General features: G+C 46.0%; 1 protein-coding gene across 2 annotated transcripts in view; it reads left to right on the top strand.

Annotated features, from left to right (window-relative positions):
* Nucleotides 1–18766, top strand: part of bmp2k (BMP2 inducible kinase) — a 94227-nt gene that overhangs the window by 44048 nt on the left and 31413 nt on the right. For both annotated transcript variants that reach the window (XM_042320245.1, XM_042320244.1), the window contains exons 4-7: nucleotides 793–935; nucleotides 3852–3973; nucleotides 5863–5944; nucleotides 6515–6647. In XM_042320245.1, coding sequence (XP_042176179.1) covers nucleotides 793–935; nucleotides 3852–3973; nucleotides 5863–5944; nucleotides 6515–6647 — 480 coding nt within the window. The remainder of the gene's footprint in view (nucleotides 1–792; nucleotides 936–3851; nucleotides 3974–5862; nucleotides 5945–6514; nucleotides 6648–18766) is intronic.

An 18766-nucleotide genomic window follows, 5' to 3' on the forward strand; every position in this document is an offset into this window, starting at 1 on the left:
TCCCTCTCTCCCGTTCGCTCGCCCTCCTCCCTCTCCTCATTCCCCTCTCTCCCGTTCGCTCGCCCTCCTCCCTCTCCTCATTCCCTCTCTCCCGTTCGCTCGCCCTCCTCCCTCTCCTCATTCCCTCTCTCCCGTTCGCTCGCCCTCCTCCCTCTCCTCATTCCCTCTCTCCCGTTCGCTCGCCCTCCTCCCTCTCCTCATTCCCTCTCTCCCGTTCGCTCGCCCTCCTCCCTCTCCTCATTCCCTCTCTCCCGTTCGCTCGCCCTCCTCCCTCTCCTCATTCCTCTCTCCCGTTCGCTCGCCCTCCTCCCTCTCCTCATTCCCTCTCTCCCGTTCGCTCGCCCTCCTCCCTCTCCTCATTCCCTCTCTCCCGTTCGCTCGCCCTCCTCATTCCCTCTCTCCCGTTCGCTCGCCCTCCTCCCTCTCCTCATTCCCTCTCTCCCGTTCGCTCGCCCTCCTCCCTCTCCTCATTCCCCTCTCTCCCGTTCGCTCGCCCTCCTCCCTCTCCTCATTCCCCTCTCTCCCGTTCGCTCGCCCTCCTCCCTCTCCTCATTCCCCTCTCTCCCGTTCGCTCGCCCTCCTCCCTCTCCTCATTCCCTCTCTCCCGTTCGCTCGCCCTCCTCCCTCTCCTCATTCCCTCTCTCCCGTTCGCTCGCCCTCCTCCCTCTCCTCATTCCCTCTCTCCCGTTCGCTCGCCCTCCTCCCTCTCCTCATTCCCCTCTCTCCCGTTCGCTCGCCCTCCTCCCTCTCCTCATTCCCCTCTCTCCCGTTCGCTCGCCCTCCTCCCCCCAGCTGGTCAGGTAGTGAAGCAGATGAATCAGCGTCTCCATATAGGGTTTACGGAACCGGAGGTGTTGACCATCTTCACTGATACCTGTGAGGCTGTGGCCAGGCTGCATCAGTGTAGAACCCCTGTCATACACAGGGACCTGAAGGTAAGGGATTTACCCATCTCTCCCTCTCCCTTCTGTCCTCATCCTTCACCCCTTTCCTACTGTCATCCCTCTTCCTCCTGTCCTCATCCTTCACCCCTTTCCTACTGTCATCCCTCTTCCTCCTTCACCTATTTCCTACTCTCATCCCTCTTCCCCCTTCAGCCATTTCCTACTCTTATCCCTCTTCTTCCTTCACCCTTTCCTACTGTCATCCCTCTTCCTCCTTCACCTATTTCCTACTCTCATCCCTCTTCCCCCTTCAGCCCTTCAGCACAGCCTGTCTTCTCTTGAGAGCCATGTCTGCCTACGGCGGCCTTTCTCAATAGCAAGGCTATGCTCACTGAGTCTGTACATAGTCAAAGCTTTCCTTAAGTTTGGGTCAGTCACAGTGGTCAGGTATTCTGCCACTGTGTACTCTCTGTGTAGGGCCAAATAGCATTCTAGTTTGCTCTGTTTTTTTGTTAATTATTTCCAATGTGTCAAGTAATTATCTTTTTGTTTTCTCATGATTTGGTTGGGTCTAATTGTGCTGCTGTCCTAGGGCTCTGTAGTGTGTGTTTGTGTTTGTGAACAGAGCCCCAGGACCAGCTTGCTTAGGGACTCTTCTCCAGGTTCATCTCTCTGTAGGTGATGGCTTTGTTATGGAAGGTTTGGGAATCACTCCCTATTAGGTGGTTGTAGAATTTAACGTCTATTTTCTGGATTTTGATAATTAGCGGGTATCGGCCTAATTCTGCTCTGCATGCATTATTTGGTGTTTTACGTTGTACACTGAGGATATTTGTGCATAATTCTACATGCAGAGTCTCAATTTGGTGTTGATCCCATTTTGTGAATTCTTGGTTGGTGAGCGGACCCCAGACTTCTCTCACGTCCCTTCAGTCTTGGCATATCTCTGCTGTGAGCGAAAAAAATAGTGTCAACATAACAAGGACTGTCCACTGCTTGTGAATAAGCTAGTTCTCTATTGGCCAGTCTGTCCACTACGGGTGAATAAACTAGTTCTCTATTGGTCAGTCTGTCCACTACGGGTGAATAAACTAGTTCTCTATTGGTCAGTCTGTCCACTACGGGTGAATAAACTAGTTCTCTATTGGTCAGTCTGTCCACTACTGGTGAATAAACTAGTTCTCTATTGGCCAGTCTGTCCACTACTGGTGAATAAACTAGTTCTCTATTGGTCAGTCTGTCCACTACGGGTGAATAAACTAGTTCTCTATTGGTCAGTCTGTCCACTACTGGTGAATAAACTAGTTCTCTATTGGTCAGTCTGTCCACTACTGGTGAATAAACTAGTTCTCTATTGGTCAGTCTGTCCACTACTGGTGAATAAACTAGTTCTCTATTGGTCAGTCTGTCCACTACTGGTGAATAAACTAGTTCTCTATTGGTCAGTCTGTCCACTACTGGTGAATAAGCTAGTTCTCTATTGGTCAGTCTGTCCACTACTGGTGAATAAACTAGTTCTCTATTGGTCAGTCTGTCCACGACTGGTGAATAAACTAGTTCTCTATTGGCCAGTCTGTCCACTACTGGTGAATAAACTAGTTCTCTATTGGTCAGTCTGTCCACTACTGGTGAATAAACTGCCGCTTTACTGGCCAGCCTCTGGGGAAATGCAGCTACTTCACCAGGACAATGTTATATCCTAGAGCTTAAAGCTTCTGTCATGCTGACAATAATATTTATATCTCCCCTCTCTCTTCCCTCTCTCTTCCCTCTCTCTTCTCTCTCCTCTGTCTCTCTCCTCTGCCTCCCCTCTCTCTCTCTCCTCTGCCTCCCCTCTCTCTCTCCTCTGCCTCCCCTCTCTCTTCTCTCTCCTCTGTCTCCTCCTCTGTCTCTCTCCTCTGTCTCTCTCCCTCTGCCTCCCCCTCTCTCTTCTCTCTCCTCTGTCTCCTCCTCTGTCTCTCTCCTCTGTCTCTCTCCTCTGTCTCCTCCTCTGTCTCCTCCTCTGTCTCTCTTCCCTCTCTCTTCCCTCTCTCTTCCCTCTCTCTCCTCTGTCTCCTCCTCTGTCTCCTCCTCTGTCTCCTCCTCTGTCTCTCTCCTCTGTCTCTCTCCTCTGCCTCCCCTCTCTCTCTCTCCTCTGCCTCCCCTCTCTCTCTCCTCTGCCTCCCTCTCTCTCTCCTCTGCCTCCCCTCTCTCTCTCCTCTGCCTCCCCCTCTCTCTCTCCTCTGCCTCCCTCTCTCTCTCTCCTCTGCCTCCCCTCTCTCTCTCTCCTCTGCCTCCCCTCTCTCTCTCTCCTCTGCCTCCCCTCTCTCTCTCTCCTCTGCCTCCCCTCTCTCTCTCCTCTGCCTCCCTCTCTCTCTCCTCTGCCTCCCCTCTCTCTCTCTCCTCTGCCTCCCCTCTCTCTCTCTCCTCTGCCTCCCTCTCTCTCTCTCCTCTGCCTCCCCCTCTCTCTCTCCTCTGCCTCCCCTCTCTCTCTCTCCTCTGCCTCCCCTCTCTCTCTCTCCTCTGCCTCCCTCTCTCTCTCTCCTCTGCCTCCCCTGCCTCTCTCTCTCCTCTGCCTCCCCCTCTCTCCTCTGCCTCCCCCTCTCTCTCTCTCCTCTGCCTCCTCCTCTCTCTCTCCTCTGCCTCCCCTCTCTCTCTCTCCTCTGCCTCCCTCTCTCTCTCTCCTCTGCCTCCCCTCTCTCTCTCTCCTCTGCCTCCCTCCTCTCTCTCTCCTCTGCCTCCCCTCTCTCTCTCTCCTCTGCCTCCCCTCTCTCTCTCTCCTCTGCCTCCCCTCTCTCTCTCTCCTCTGCCTCCCTCTCTCTCTCTCCTCTGCCTCCCCTCTCTCTCTCCTCTGCCTCCCCTCTCTCTCTCTCCTCTGCCTCCCTCTCTCTCTCTCCTCTGCCTCCCCTCTCTCTCTCCTCTGCCTCCCCTCTCTCTCTCCTCTGTCTCCTCCTCTGTCTCCTCCTCTCTCTCCTCTCTCTCCTCCAGGTAGAGAACATCCTCCTGAGTGATAATGGGAGTTATGTTCTGTGTGATTTTGGAAGTGCTTCTCTCAAAGTGCTGCTTCCACATAAAGACGGAGTGACCGCCGTGGAGGACGAAATCAGGAAGTGAGTGTGGGGGGGTGAGGTGACGTGTGGGTGAGGTGACGTGTGTGTGTGTGTGTGTGGGGTGGGGGGAGGTGACATGAGTGGAGTGGGGTGGTGGGGGGTGTGAGGTGACATAAGTTAGGTGGTGGGGTGGGGGGTGAGGAGACGTGGAGTGGGGGAGTTGAGGTAGGTGGGGTGGGGGTGAGGTGACTGTGTGTGTGTGTGGTGGGGGGAGGTGACATGAGTGGAGTGGGGTGGTGGGGGTGTGAGGTGACATAAGTTAGGTGGTGGGGTGGGGGGGTGAGGAGACGTGAGTGGGGTGGGGAGTTGAGGTAGGTGGGGTGGGGGGTGAGGTGACTGTGTGTGTGTGTGTGGTGGGGGGGGAGGTGACATGAGTGGAGTGGTGAGGTGGGGTGGGGGTGAGGAGACGTGGAGTGGGGGGTGGGGTGGGGGGTGAGGAGACGTGAGTGGGGGGTGGGGGGTGAGGTGACTGTGTGTGTGTGTGTGGGGTGGGGGGCGAGGTGACATGAGTGGAGTGGTGAGGTGGGGTGGGGGTGAGGAGACGTGAGTGGTGAGGTGGGGTGGGGGGTGAGGAGACGTGAGTGGGGGGTGGGGTGGGGGGTGAGGAGACGTGAGTGGGGGGGGTGTGGGGGTGAGGTGACTGTGTGTGTGTGTGTGTGAACCCAGGTGATTCCATGTGTAGCTACACCCCAATTCACATCATGTGATCTGTCCCACAGATCCCCTCTGCTTTAGTTCCAGTTAGGACTGGACAAAACATTAAGAACACCTTCCTGCCTGGGGGGGGCTGTGAGCACGTGAAGAGCTGAGTGAAAGATGAGTTGTTGTTGTTTAGAAGCGTGGTACACAGCCATACACGTTGGTCTAATTTACTGGAAAGGAAAGTCTACTGAAGTGAGGCTTTGTCCTCGTGTTTCTTGGTCTGTTTGTTGTTTTGTTCACAAGCCAGGTTGATTTTCTTCAATGTTTGAATTTTCAACCGCTAGTGAAGAGAAGATGACACTGCCGCTATTCAGACTCTCAATCGCACAGGGCACGGTGTTACCTGGGTAACCTCCCGCCCTTAAAGGGGCAGGTGACAATGTGTGTTGTTTCTGTTTAAAAATATTCTCACAATACACACAATATAAAAACCACATTTACTTCTTGCTAGTAATACATTTGTTTTAGAAAACATACTCATTCATTTTGTTGGTGTAATTTTAGTGGCAACAAAATATTTTGTCTGGTAATAAAATAATTTCTGAGTGGCTGGTAGATTTTATATACCTACCTGCCACAGTGGCTGATGGACAAACAAGTTAATCTCTTGTCTTTTTATAAACTGGATGGGTCGAGCTCTGAATGCTGATTGGCTGACAGCCGTGGTATATCAGACTGTATACCACGGGTATGACACAACGTGTGTTTTTACTGCTCTGTTTACATTGGTAACCAGTTTATAACAGCATTAAGGCACCTCTGGGGTGGGGGGGGGTTGTGATATATGGCCGCAATATACCACGGCTACGGGCTGTGTCCGGGCACTCTGCGATGCGTCGTGTCTAAGAACAGGTATGTTGGTCATATACAACAAACCCCCTCAGAGGTGCCTAGTTATACTCCGTGGAGGACACCACTGCTCTGTTCCATCAATCCACTTGGCCGGTCACTCTTACATGGGGACTAATTCTCAGCAGTAGTGCACTACGTAGGGTGCCATCCTTCTCAGCAGTAGTGCACTACGTAGGGTGCCATCCTTCTCAGCAGTAGTGCACTACGTAGGGTGCCATCCTTCTCAGCAGTAGTGCACTACGTAGGGTGCCATCCTTCTCAGCAGTAGTACCACTCTTACATACATACCATAACTCTATAAATAACCTTTGACCCTGACCACTTCCTGTGTGTAGGTACACGACCCTGTCTTATCGAGCTCCAGAGATGATCAACGTGTACGCAGGGAAGGCCATTACCACCAAGGCTGATATATGGGTGAGTTTAGAGCTGTGGGGGTGTACGGAAACCTGGGGGGGTGTACGGAAACCTGGGGGTGTACGGAAACCTGGTGGGGTGTACGGAAACCTGGTGGGGTGTACGGAAACCTGGGGGTGTGTACGGAAACCTGGGGGGTGTACGGAAACCTGGGGGTGTACGGAAACCTGGGGGGTGTGTACGGAAACCTGGGGGTGTGGGTGTACGGAAACCTGGGGGGGTGTGTGTGTACGGAAACCTAGTGTCTGGACTAGCCAGTCAGTAACAGAAGAGCTTAGTTTGTGTAGTTTGGTCCAGGCAGTTAGGCCTGTCGCCGTGCGAGCGCACGTGGCTGCTTTTTGAACAAACAGTTTTTCTGCCAATCACATGGAAGAGTTTTATCCCTCATGTCCCTCATCATTAATTTCTCCTTTAACTTTTCAACCAGAGACATTTAGACTCCTGTATTTTAACTCATATTCCATGTTAGCACTTCTACAAGGAGAAGATTAGAAATATACTGTTTTTAAGACTTAGTTTGTCAAAATGGTCACCTTGGTTGTTGTACACGCTGTGTTTTCTGTGTTTCAGGCCCTTGGTTGCTTGTTGTACAAGCTGTGTTTCTTCTCGCTACCGTTCGGGGAGAGTCAAGTCGCCATATGTGAGGGAACCTTTGTCGTTCCCGACAATTCCAAATTCTCCTTCAAGCTGCACTGCTTAATCAGTAAGTCCATCTGCCTTGTTCCTCAGCGACACACCAACCACAAAGCTGTCAATCAGTATAATAATTCAACCGCATTGACCATTGTCACGTGAATGTTTCTGATGTGTATACGGGTAACTGTCCGATTTCATTTGCCCAATCAGACTGTCGTTCATTCTTCACACACCCACTGTTAGTCCTTCTGTACAAATATTAGTCAATAGCTCCACCTAGTGGCGAACTGTGTTTTACCTTTGGGGATGTTGGATCGTACAGAGGTAGTGATCTATTTCAAACCTTTTACTGTTCACTCTTTAACCAATGTGAAAATGTACATGCCTTCTCCCACCTCTCCTCCAGGCTATAATAAACTATATGTCCCCTCTCCTCCAGGCTATATTAAACTATATGTCCCCTCTCCTCCAGGCTATATTAAACTATATGTCCCCTCTACTCCAGGCTATAATAAACTATATGTCCCCTCTCCTCCAGGCTATATTAAACTATATGTCCCCTCTACTCCAGGCTATAATAAACTATATGTCCCCCTACTCCCACCTCTCCTCCAGGCTATATTAAACTATATGTCACCTCTCCTCCAGGCTATAATAAACTATATGTCCCACCTCTCCTCCAGGCTATATTAAACTATATGTCCCCTCTCCTCCAGGCATTAAACTATATGTCCTCTCCTCCAGGCTATATTAAACTATATGTCCCCTCTCCTCCAGGCTATATTAAACTATATGTCCCCTCTCCTCCAGGCAGGCTATAGTAAACTATATGTCCCCTCTACTCCAGGCTATAATAAACTATATGTCACCTCTCCTCCAGGCTATAATAAACTATATGTCCCCTCTACTCCCACCTCTCCTCCAGGCTATAATAAACTATATGTCCCCTCTCCTCCAGGCTATATTAAACTATATGTCCCCTCTCCTCCAGGCTATAGTAAACTATATGTCCCCTCTACTCCAGGCTATAATAAACTATATGTCTCCTCTCCTCCAGGCTATATTAAACTATATGTCCCCTCTCCTCCAGGCTATATTAAACTATATGTCCCCTCTCCTCCAGGCTATAGTAAACTATATGTCTCCTCTACTCCCACCTCTCCTCCAGGCTATATTAAACTATATGTCCCCTCTCCTCCAGGCTATAGTAAACTATATGTCTCCTCTACTCCCACCTCTCCTCCAGGCTATATTAAACTATATGTCCCCCTCCTCCCACCTCTCCTCCAGGCTATATTAAACTATATGTCCCCTCTCCTCCCCCTCTCCTCCAGGCTATATTAAACTATATGTCCCCTCTCCTCCAGGCTATAATAAACTATATGTCTCCTCTCCTCCCAGGCTATATTAAACTATATGTCCCCTCTACTCCCACCTCTTCTCCAGGCTATATTAAACTATATGTCCCCTCTACTCCCACCTCTTCTCCAGGCTATATTAAACTATATGTCCCCTCTTCTCCAGGCTATAGTAAACTATATGTCCCCTCTACTCCCACCTCTTCTCCAGGCTATATTAAACTATATGTCCCCTCTTCTCCAGGCTATATTAAACTATATGTCCCCTCTACTCCCACCTCTTCTCCAGGCTATATTAAACTATATGTCCCTCTTCTCCAGGCTATAGTAAACTATATGTCCCCTCTACTCCCACCTCTTCTCCAGGCTATATTAAACTATATGTCCCCTCTACTCCCACCTCTTCTCCAGGCTATATTAAACTATATGTCCCCTCTCCTCCAGGCTATAATAAACTATATGTCTCCTCTACTCCCAGGCTATAATAAACTATATGTCCCCTCTCCTCCAGGCTATAATAAACTATATGTCTCCTCTACTCCCGGCTATATTAAACTATATGTCCCTCTCCCACCTCTCCTCCAGGCTATATTAAACTATATGTCCCTCTACTCCCACCTCTTCTCCAGGCTATATTAAACTATATGTCCCCTCTACTCCCACCTCTTCTCCAGGCTATATTAAACTATATGTCCCCTCTCCCCCACCTCTTCTCCAGGCTATATTAAACTATATGTCCCCTCTACTCCAGGCTATATTAAACTATATGTCCCCTCTTCTCCAGGCTATATTAAACTATATGTCCCCTCTCCTCCAGGCTATAATAAACTATATGTCCCCTCTCCTCCAGGCTATAATAAACTATATGTCCCTCTACTCCAGGCTATATTAAACTATATGTCCCCTCTACTCCAGGCTATATTAAACTATATGTCCCCTCTCCTCCAGGATATATTAAACTATATGTCCCCTCTACTCCAGGCTATAATAAACTATATGTCCCCTCTCCTCCAGGCTATAATAAACTATATGTCCCCTCTACTCCAGGCTATATTAAACTATATGTCCCCTCTACTCCAGGCTATATTAAACTATATGTCCCCTCTACTCCCACCTCTTCTCCAGGCTATAGTAAACTATATGTCCCCTCTACTCCAGGCTATATTAAACTATATGTCCCCTCTTCTCCAGGCTATATTAAACTATATGTCCCCTCTACTCCAGGCTATATTAAACTATATGTCCCTCTCCTCCAGGCTATAATAAACTATATGTCCCTCTCCTCCCACCTCTACTCCAGGCTATAGTAAACTATATGTCCCCCTACTCCCACCTCTTCTCCAGGCTATATTAAACTATATGTCCCCTCTACTCCAGGCTATATTAAACTATATGTCCCCTCTACTCCAGGCTATATTAAACTATATGTCCCCTCTAAACTCCCACCTCTCCTCCAGGCTATATTAAACTATATGTCCCCTCTTCTCCAGGCTATAGTAAACTATATGTCTCCTCTTCTCCAGGCTATAGTAAACTATATGTCTCCTCTCTCCAGGCTATATTAAACTATATGTCCCCTCTTCTCCAGGCTATAATAAACTATATGTCTCCTCTTCTCCAGGCTATATTAAACTATATGTCCCCTCTACTCCAGGCTATAGTAAACTATATGTCCCCTCTACTCCAGGCTATATTAAACTATATGTCCCCTCTCCTCCAGGCTATAGTAAACTATATGTCTCCTCTTCTCCAGGCTATAATAAACTATATGTCCCCTCTACTCCAGGCTATATTAAACTATATGTCCCCTCTTCTCCAGGCTATAGTAAACTATATACTCCCCCTCTCCTCCAGGCTATATTAAACTATATGTCCCCTCTCCTCCAGGCTATATTAAACTATATGTCCCTCTACTCCAGGCTATATTAAACTATATGTCCCTCTACTCCAGGCTATAGTAAACTATATGTCCCCTCTACTCCAGGCTATAGTAAACTATATGTCCCCTCTACTCCCACCTCTTCTCCAGGCTATATTAAACTATATGTCCCCTCTACTCCAGGCTATATTAAACTATATGTCCCCTCTACTCCAGGCTATAATAAACTATATGTCCCCTCTGTCCCACCTCTTCTCCAGGCTATATTAAACTATATGTCCCCCTCTCCCACCTCTTCTCCAGGCTATATTAAACTATATGTCCCCTCTTCTCCAGGCTATATTAAACTATATGTCCCCTCTTCTCCAGGCTATATTAAACTATATGTCCCCTCTACTCCAGGCTATATTAAACTATATGTCCCCTCTACTCCAGGCTATATTAAACTATATGTCCCCTCTCCTCCAGGCTATAGTAAACTATATGTCCCCTCTACTCCCACCTCTCCTCCAGGCTATATTAAACTATATGTCCCCTACTCCCACCTCTCCTCCAGGCTATATTAAACTATATGTCCCCTCTCCTCCAGGCTATATTAAACTATATGTCCCCTCTACTCCAGGCTATATTAAACTATATGTCCCCTCTACTCCAGGCTATATTAAACTATATGTCCCCTCTACTCCCACCTCTCCTCCAGGCTATATTAAACTATATGTCCCCTCTCCTCCAGGCTATATTAAACTATATGTCCCCTCTACTCCAGGCTATAATAAACTATATGTCCCCTCTACTCCCACCTCTCCTCCAGGCTATATTAAACTATATGTCCCCTCTACTCCAGGCTATATTAAACTATATGTCCCCCTACTCCCACCTCTCCTCCAGGCTATATTAAACTATATGTCCCCTCTACTCCAGGCTATATTAAACTATATGTCCCCTCTACTCCAGGCTATATTAAACTATATGTCCCCTCTACTCCAGGCTATATTAAACTATATGTCCCCTCTACTCCAGGCTATATTAAACTATATGTCCCCTCTACTCCAGGCTATAATAAACTATATGTCCCCCCTCTCTCCTCCAGGCTATATTAAACTATATGTCCCCTATATGTCTACTCCAGGCTATAATAAACTATATGTCCCCTCCACTCCAGGCTATATTAAACTATATGTCCCTCTACTCCCACCTCTACTCCAGGCTATATTAAACTATATGTCCCCTACTCCCACCTCTCCTCCAGGCTATATTAAACTATATGTCTCCAGGCTCCCACCTCTTCTCCAGGCTATATTAAACTATATGTCCCCTCTCCTCCAGGCTATATTAAACTATATGTCCCCTCTCCTCCAGGCTATATTAAACTATATGTCCCCTCTCCTCCAGGCTATATTAAACTATCCAGTCTACTCCAGGCTATATTAAACTATATGTCCCTCTACTCCAGGCTATATTAAACTATATGTCCCCTCTACTCCAGGCTATATTAAACTATATGTCCCCTCTACTCCAGGCTATATTAAACTATATGTCCCCTCTCTCCCACCTCTCCTCCAGGCTATATTAAACTATATGTCCCCTCTCCCACCTCTCCTCCAGGCTATATTAAACTATATGTCCCCTCTCCTCCAGGCTATATTAAACTATATGTCCCTCTACTCCCACCTCTCCTCCAGGCTATATTAAACTATATGTCCTCTACTCCAGGCTATATTAAACTATATGTCCCCTACTCCAGGCTATATTAAACTATATGTCCCCTCTACTCCAGGCTATATTAAACTATATGTCCCCTCTACTCCCACCTCTCCTCCAGGCTATATTAAACTATATGTCCCCTCTACTCCCACCTCTCCTCCAGGCTATATTAAACTATATGTCCCCTCTACTCCCACCTCTACTCCAGGCTATATTAAACTATATGTCCCCTCTACTCCAGGCTATATTAAACTATATGTCCCCTCTACTCCAGGCTATATTAAACTATATGTCCCTCTACTCCCACCTCTCCTCCAGGCTATATTAAACTATATGTCCCCCTCTCCCACCTCTCCTCCAGGCTATATTAAACTATATGTCCCCCTCCCACCTCTACTCCAGGCTATATTAAACTATATGTCCCCTCTACTCCAGGCTATATTAAACTATATGTCCCCTCTACTCCAGGCTATATTAAACTATATGTCCCCTCTACTCCCACCTCTCCTCCAGGCTATAGTAAACTATATGTCCCCTCTACTCCAGGCTATATTAAACTATATGTCCCCTCTACTCCAGGCTATATTAAACTATATGTCCCCTCTCCTCCAGGCTATATTAAACTATATGTCCCCTCTACTCCAGGCTATATTAAACTATATGTCCCCCTCTCCTCCAGGCTATATTAAACTATATGTCCCCTCTACTCCAGGCTATATTAAACTATATGTCCCCTCTCCTCCAGGCTATATTAAACTATATGTCCCCTCTACTCCAGGCTATATTAAACTATATGTCCCCTCTACTCCCACCTCTCCTCCAGGCTATATTAAACTATATGTCCCCTCTCCTCCAGGCTATAGTAAACTATATGTCCCCTCTACTCCCACCTCTCCTCCAGGCTATATTAAACTATATGTCCCCTCTACTCCAGGCTATATTAAACTATATGTCCCCTCTTCTCCAGGCTATAGTAAACTATATGTCCCCTTCTCCAGGCTATAGTAAACTATATGTCCCCTCTTCTCCAGGCTATAGTAAACTATATGTCCCCTCTTCTCCAGGCTATAGTAAACTATATGTCCCCTCTACTCCAGGCTATATTAAACTATATGTCCCCTCTTCTCCAGGCTATATTAAACTATATGTCCCCTCTACTCCAGGCTATAGTAAACTATATGTCCCCTCTACTCCAGGCTATAGTAAACTATATGTCCTCCCACCTCCTCTACTCCAGGCTATAGTAAACTATATGTCCCCTCTACTCCAGGCTATATTAAACTATATGTCCCCTCTACTCCAGGCTATATTAAACTATATGTCCCCTCTACTCCCACCTCTCCTCCAGGCTATATTAAACTATATGTCCCCTCCTCCCACCTCTCCTCCAGGCTATATTAAACTATATGTCCCCTCTACTCCCACCTCTCCTCCAGGCTATATTAAACTATATGTCCCCTCTCCTCCAGGCTATATTAAACTATATGTCCCTCCTCCAGGCTATATTAAACTATATGTCCCCTCTACTCCAGGCTATATTAAACTATATGTCCCCTCTACTCCAGGCTATATTAAACTATATGTCCCCTCTCCTCCAGGCTATATTAAACTATATGTCCCTCTACTCCCACCTCTCCTCCAGGCTATATTAAACTATATGTCCCTCTACTCCCACCTCTCCTCCAGGCTATATTAAACTATATGTCCCCTCTACTCCAGGCTATATTAAACTATATGTCCCCTCTACTCCCACCTCTCCTCCAGGCTATATTAAACTATATGTCCCCTCTCCTCCAGGCTATATTAAACTATATGTCCCTCTCCTCCAGGCTATATTAAACTATATGTCCCTCTACTCCAGGCTATATTAAACTATATGTCCCCTCTCCTCCAGGCTATATTAAACTATATGTCCCCTCTCCTCCAGGCTATAATAAACTATATGTCACCTCTACTCCCACCTCTCCTCCAGGCTATATTAAACTATATGTCCCCTCTCCTCCAGGCTATAATAAACTATATGTCACCTCTCCTCCAGGCTATAATAAACTATATGTCCCCTCTACTCCAGGCTATATTAAACTATATGTCCCCTCTACTCCAGGCTATATTAAACTATATGTCCCCTCTCCTCCAGGCTATATTAAACTATATGTCCCTCTACTCCCACCTCTCCTCCAGGCTATATTAAACTATATGTCCCCTCTACTCCCACCTCTCCTCCAGGCTATATTAAACTATATGTCCCCTCTACTCCCACCTCTCCTCCAGGCTATATTAAACTATATGTCCCCTCTACTCCCACCTCTCCTCCAGGCTATATTAAACTATATGTCCCCTCTACTCCAGGCTATAGTAAACTATATGTCCCCTCTACTCCCACCTCTTCTCCAGGCTATATTAAACTATATGTCCCCTCTACTCCAGGCTATATTAAACTATATGTCCCCTCTACTCCAGGCTATAATAAACTATATGTCCCCTCTACTCCAGGCTATAATAAACTATATGTCCCCTCTACTCCAGGCTATAATAAACTATATGTCCCCTCTACTCCAGGCTATAATAAACTATATGTCCCCTCTACTCCAGGCTATAATAAACTATATGTCCCCTCTTCTCCAGGCTATAATAAACTATATGTCCCCTCTACTCCAGGCTATAATAAACTATATGTCTCCTCTTCTCCAGGCTATAATAAACTATATGTCCCCTCTACTCCAGGCTATAATAAACTATATGTCCCCTCTACTCCAGGCTATAATAAACTATATGTCCCCTCTACTCCAGGCTATAATAAACTATATGTCCCCTCTACTCCAGGCTATAATAAACTATATGTCCCCTCTACTCCAGGCTATAATAAACTATATGTCCCCTCTACTCCAGGCTATAATAAACTATATGTCCCCTCTACTCCCACCTCTTCTCCAGGCTATATTAAACTATATGTCCCTCTCCTCCAGGCTATAATAAACTATATGTCCCTCTACTCCCACCTCTCCTCCAGGCTATATTAAACTATATGTCCCCTCTACTCCAGGCTATATTAAACTATATGTCACCTCTCCTCCAGGCTATAATAAACTATATGTCACCTCTACTCCCACCTCTCCTCCAGGCTATATTAAACTATATGTCCCTCTCCTCCAGGCTATATTAAACTATATGTCCCCTCTACTCCAGGCTATATTAAACTATATGTCCCCTCTACTCCAGGCTATAATAAACTATATGTCACCTCTACTCCCACCTCTACTCCAGGCTATATTAAACTATATGTCCCCTCTACTCCCACCTCTCCTCCAGGCTATATTAAACTATATGTCCCCTCTACTCCCACCTCTCCTCCAGGCTATATTAAACTATATGTCCCCTCTACTCCAGGCTATAATAAACTATATGTCTCCTCTCCTCCAGGCTATATTAAACTATATGTCCCTCTACTCCCACCTCTCCTCCAGGCTATATTAAACTATATGTCCCCTCTCCTCCAGGCTATAATAAACTATATGTCACCTCTACTCCCACCTCTCCTCCAGGCTATATTAAACTATATGTCCCTCTCCTCCAGGCTATATTAAACTATATGTCCCCTCTCCTCCAGGCTATATTAAACTATATGTCCCCCTCCTCCAGGCTATAATAAACTATATGTCCCCTCTACTCCAGGCTATAGTAAACTATATGTCTCCTCTCCTCCAGGCTATATTAAACTATATGTCCCCCTCCTCCAGGCTATATTAAACTATATGTCCCTCTACTCCAGGCTATATTAAACTATATGTCCCCTCTCCTCCAGGCTATATTAAACTATATGTCCCCTCTCCTCCAGGCTATAATAAACTATATGTCCCCTCTACTCCAGGCTATAGTAAACTATATGTCTCCTCTCCTCCAGGCTATATTAAACTATATGTCCCCTCTACTCCAGGCTATAGTAAACTATATGTCTCCTCTACTCCAGGCTATAGTAAACTATATGTCCCCTCTACTCCCACCTCTCCTCCAGGCTATATTAAACTATATGTCCCCTCTCCTCCAGGCTATATTAAACTATATGTCCCCTCTACTCCAGGCTATATTAAACTATATGTCCCCTCTTCTCCAGGCTATATTAAACTATATGTCCCCTCTCCTCCCACCTCTCCTCCAGGCTATATTAAACTATATGTCCCCTCTCCTCCAGGCTATATTAAACTATATGTCCCCCCTCCTCCAGGCTATATTAAACTATATGTCCCCTCTACTCCCACCTCTCCTCCAGGCTATATTAAACTATATGTCCCCTCTCCTCCAGGCTATATTAAACTATATGTCCCCTCTACTCCCACCTCTCCTCCAGGCTATATTAAACTATATGTCCCCTCTCCTCCAGGCTATATTAAACTATATGTCCCTCTACTCCACCTCTCCTCCAGGCTATATTAAACTATATGTCCCCTCTACTCCCACCTCTCCTCCAGGCTATATTAAACTATATGTCCCCTCCTCCCACCTCTCCAGGCTATATTAAACTATATGTCCCCTCTACTCCCACCTCTCCTCCAGGCTATATTAAACTATATGTCCCCTCCTCCCACCTCTCCTCCAGGCTATATTAAACTATATGTCCCCTCTACTCCCACCTCTCCTCCAGGCTATATTAAACTATATGTCCCCTCTACTCCAGGCTATAGTAAACTATATGTCCCCTCTACTCCAGGCTATATTAAACTATATGTCCCCTCTCCTCCAGGCTATATTAAACTATATGTCCCCCTCTACTCCAGGCTATATTAAACTATATGTCCCCTCTATTCCAGGCTATAGTAAACTATATGTCCCCTCTACTCCCACCTCTCCTCCAGGCTATATTAAACTATATGTCCCCTCTCCTCCAGGCTATATTAAACTATATGTCCTCTATTCCAGGCTATATTAAACTATATGTCCCCTCTCCTCCAGGCTATATTAAACTATATGTCCCCTCTACTCCAGGCTATATTAAACTATATGTCCTCTCCTCCAGGCTATATTAAACTATATGTCCCCTCTCCTCCAGGCTATAATAAACTATATGTCACCTCTACTCCCACCTCTCCTCCAGGCTATATTAAACTATATGTCCCTCTCCTCCAGGCTATAATAAACTATATGTCACCTCTCCTCCAGGCTATAATAAACTATATGTCCCCTCTACTCCAGGCTATATTAAACTATATGTCCCCTCTACTCCAGGCTATATTAAACTATATGTCCCCTCTCCTCCAGGCTATATTAAACTATATGTCCCCTCTACTCCCACCTCTCCTCCAGGCTATATTAAACTATATGTCCCCTCTACTCCCACCTCTCCTCCAGGCTATATTAAACTATATGTCCCCTCTACTCCCACCTCTCCTCCAGGCTATATTAAACTATATGTCCCCTCTACTCCCACCTCTCCTCCAGGCTATATTAAACTATATGTCCCCTCTACTCCAGGCTATAGTAAACTATATGTCCCCTCTACTCCCACCTCTTCTCCAGGCTATATTAAACTATATGTCCCCTCTACTCCAGGCTATATTAAACTATATGTCCCCTCTACTCCAGGCTATAATAAACTATATGTCCCCTCTACTCCAGGCTATAATAAACTATATGTCCCCTCTACTCCAGGCTATAATAAACTATATGTCCCCTCTACTCCAGGCTATAATAAACTATATGTCCCCTCTACTCCAGGCTATAATAAACTATATGTCCCTCTACTCCAGGCTATAATAAACTATATGTCCTCTACTCCAGGCTATAATAAACTATATGTCCCCTCTTCTCCAGGCTATAATAAACTATATGTCCCCTCTACTCCAGGCTATAATAAACTATATGTCTCCTCTTCTCCAGGCTATAATAAACTATATGTCCCCTCTACTCCAGGCTATAATAAACTATATGTCCCTCTACTCCAGGCTATAATAAACTATATGTCCCCTCTACTCCAGGCTATAATAAACTATATGTCCCCTCTACTCCAGGCTATAATAAACTATATGTCCCCTCTACTCCAGGCTATAATAAACTATATGTCCCCTCTACTCCAGGCTATAATAAACTATATGTCCCCTCTACTCCCACCTCTTCTCCAGGCTATATTAAACTATATGTCCCCTCTCCTCCAGGCTATAATAAACTATATGTCCCCTCTACTCCCACCTCTCCTCCAGGCTATATTAAACTATATGTCCCCTCTACTCCAGGCTATATTAAACTATATGTCACCTCTCCTCCAGGCTATAATAAACTATATGTCACCTCTACTCCCACCTCTCCTCCAGGCTATATTAAACTATATGTCCCCTCTCCTCCAGGCTATATTAAACTATATGTCCCCTCTACTCCAGGCTATATTAAACTATATGTCCTCTACTCCAGGCTATAATAAACTATATGTCACCTCTACTCCCACCTCTACTCCAGGCTATATTAAACTATATGTCCTCTTCTCTCCAGGCTATATTAAACCCCTCTACTCCCACCCTCCTCCAGGCTATATTAAACTATATGTCCCCTCTACTCCAGGCTATAATAAACTATATGTCTCCCTCCAGGCTATATTAAACTATATGTCCACCTCTCCTCCAGGCTATATTAAACTATATGTCCCTCTCCTCCAGGCTATATTAAACTATATGTCCTACTCCCACTCTCCTCCAGGCTATATTAAACTATATGTCCCTCTCCTCCAGGCTATATTAAACTATATGTCTCCAGGCTATATTAAACTATATGTCCCCCTCCAGGCTATAATAAACTATATGTCACCCTACTACCTCTCCTCCAGGCTATATTAAACTATATGTCCTCCAGGCTATATTAAACTATATGTCCCCTCTCCTCCAGGTATGTCCCTCTACTCCCACCTCTCCTCCAGGCTATATTAAACTATATGTCCCCTCTCCTCCAGGCTATATTAAACTATATGTCTCCTCCAGGCTATATTAAACTATATGTCCCCTCCTCCAGGCTATATTAAACTATATGTCCCACCTCTCCTCCAGGCTATATTAAACTATATGTCTCCCACCTCTCCTACATATTCCCATATCTCCTCCAGGCTATATTAAACTATATGTCCCCTCCTCCAGGCTATATTAAACTATATGTCCCCTCTCCTCCAGGCTATATTAAACTATATGTCCCTTCTCCAGGCTATATTAAACTATATGTCCCCTCTCTCCAGGCTATATGTCCCCTACTCCAGCAATACGTAACTGAACG

This window comes from Oncorhynchus tshawytscha, linkage group LG04 (genome assembly GCF_018296145.1).
Source record: "Oncorhynchus tshawytscha isolate Ot180627B linkage group LG04, Otsh_v2.0, whole genome shotgun sequence".
Lineage (NCBI taxonomy): Eukaryota > Metazoa > Chordata > Actinopteri > Salmoniformes > Salmonidae > Oncorhynchus > Oncorhynchus tshawytscha.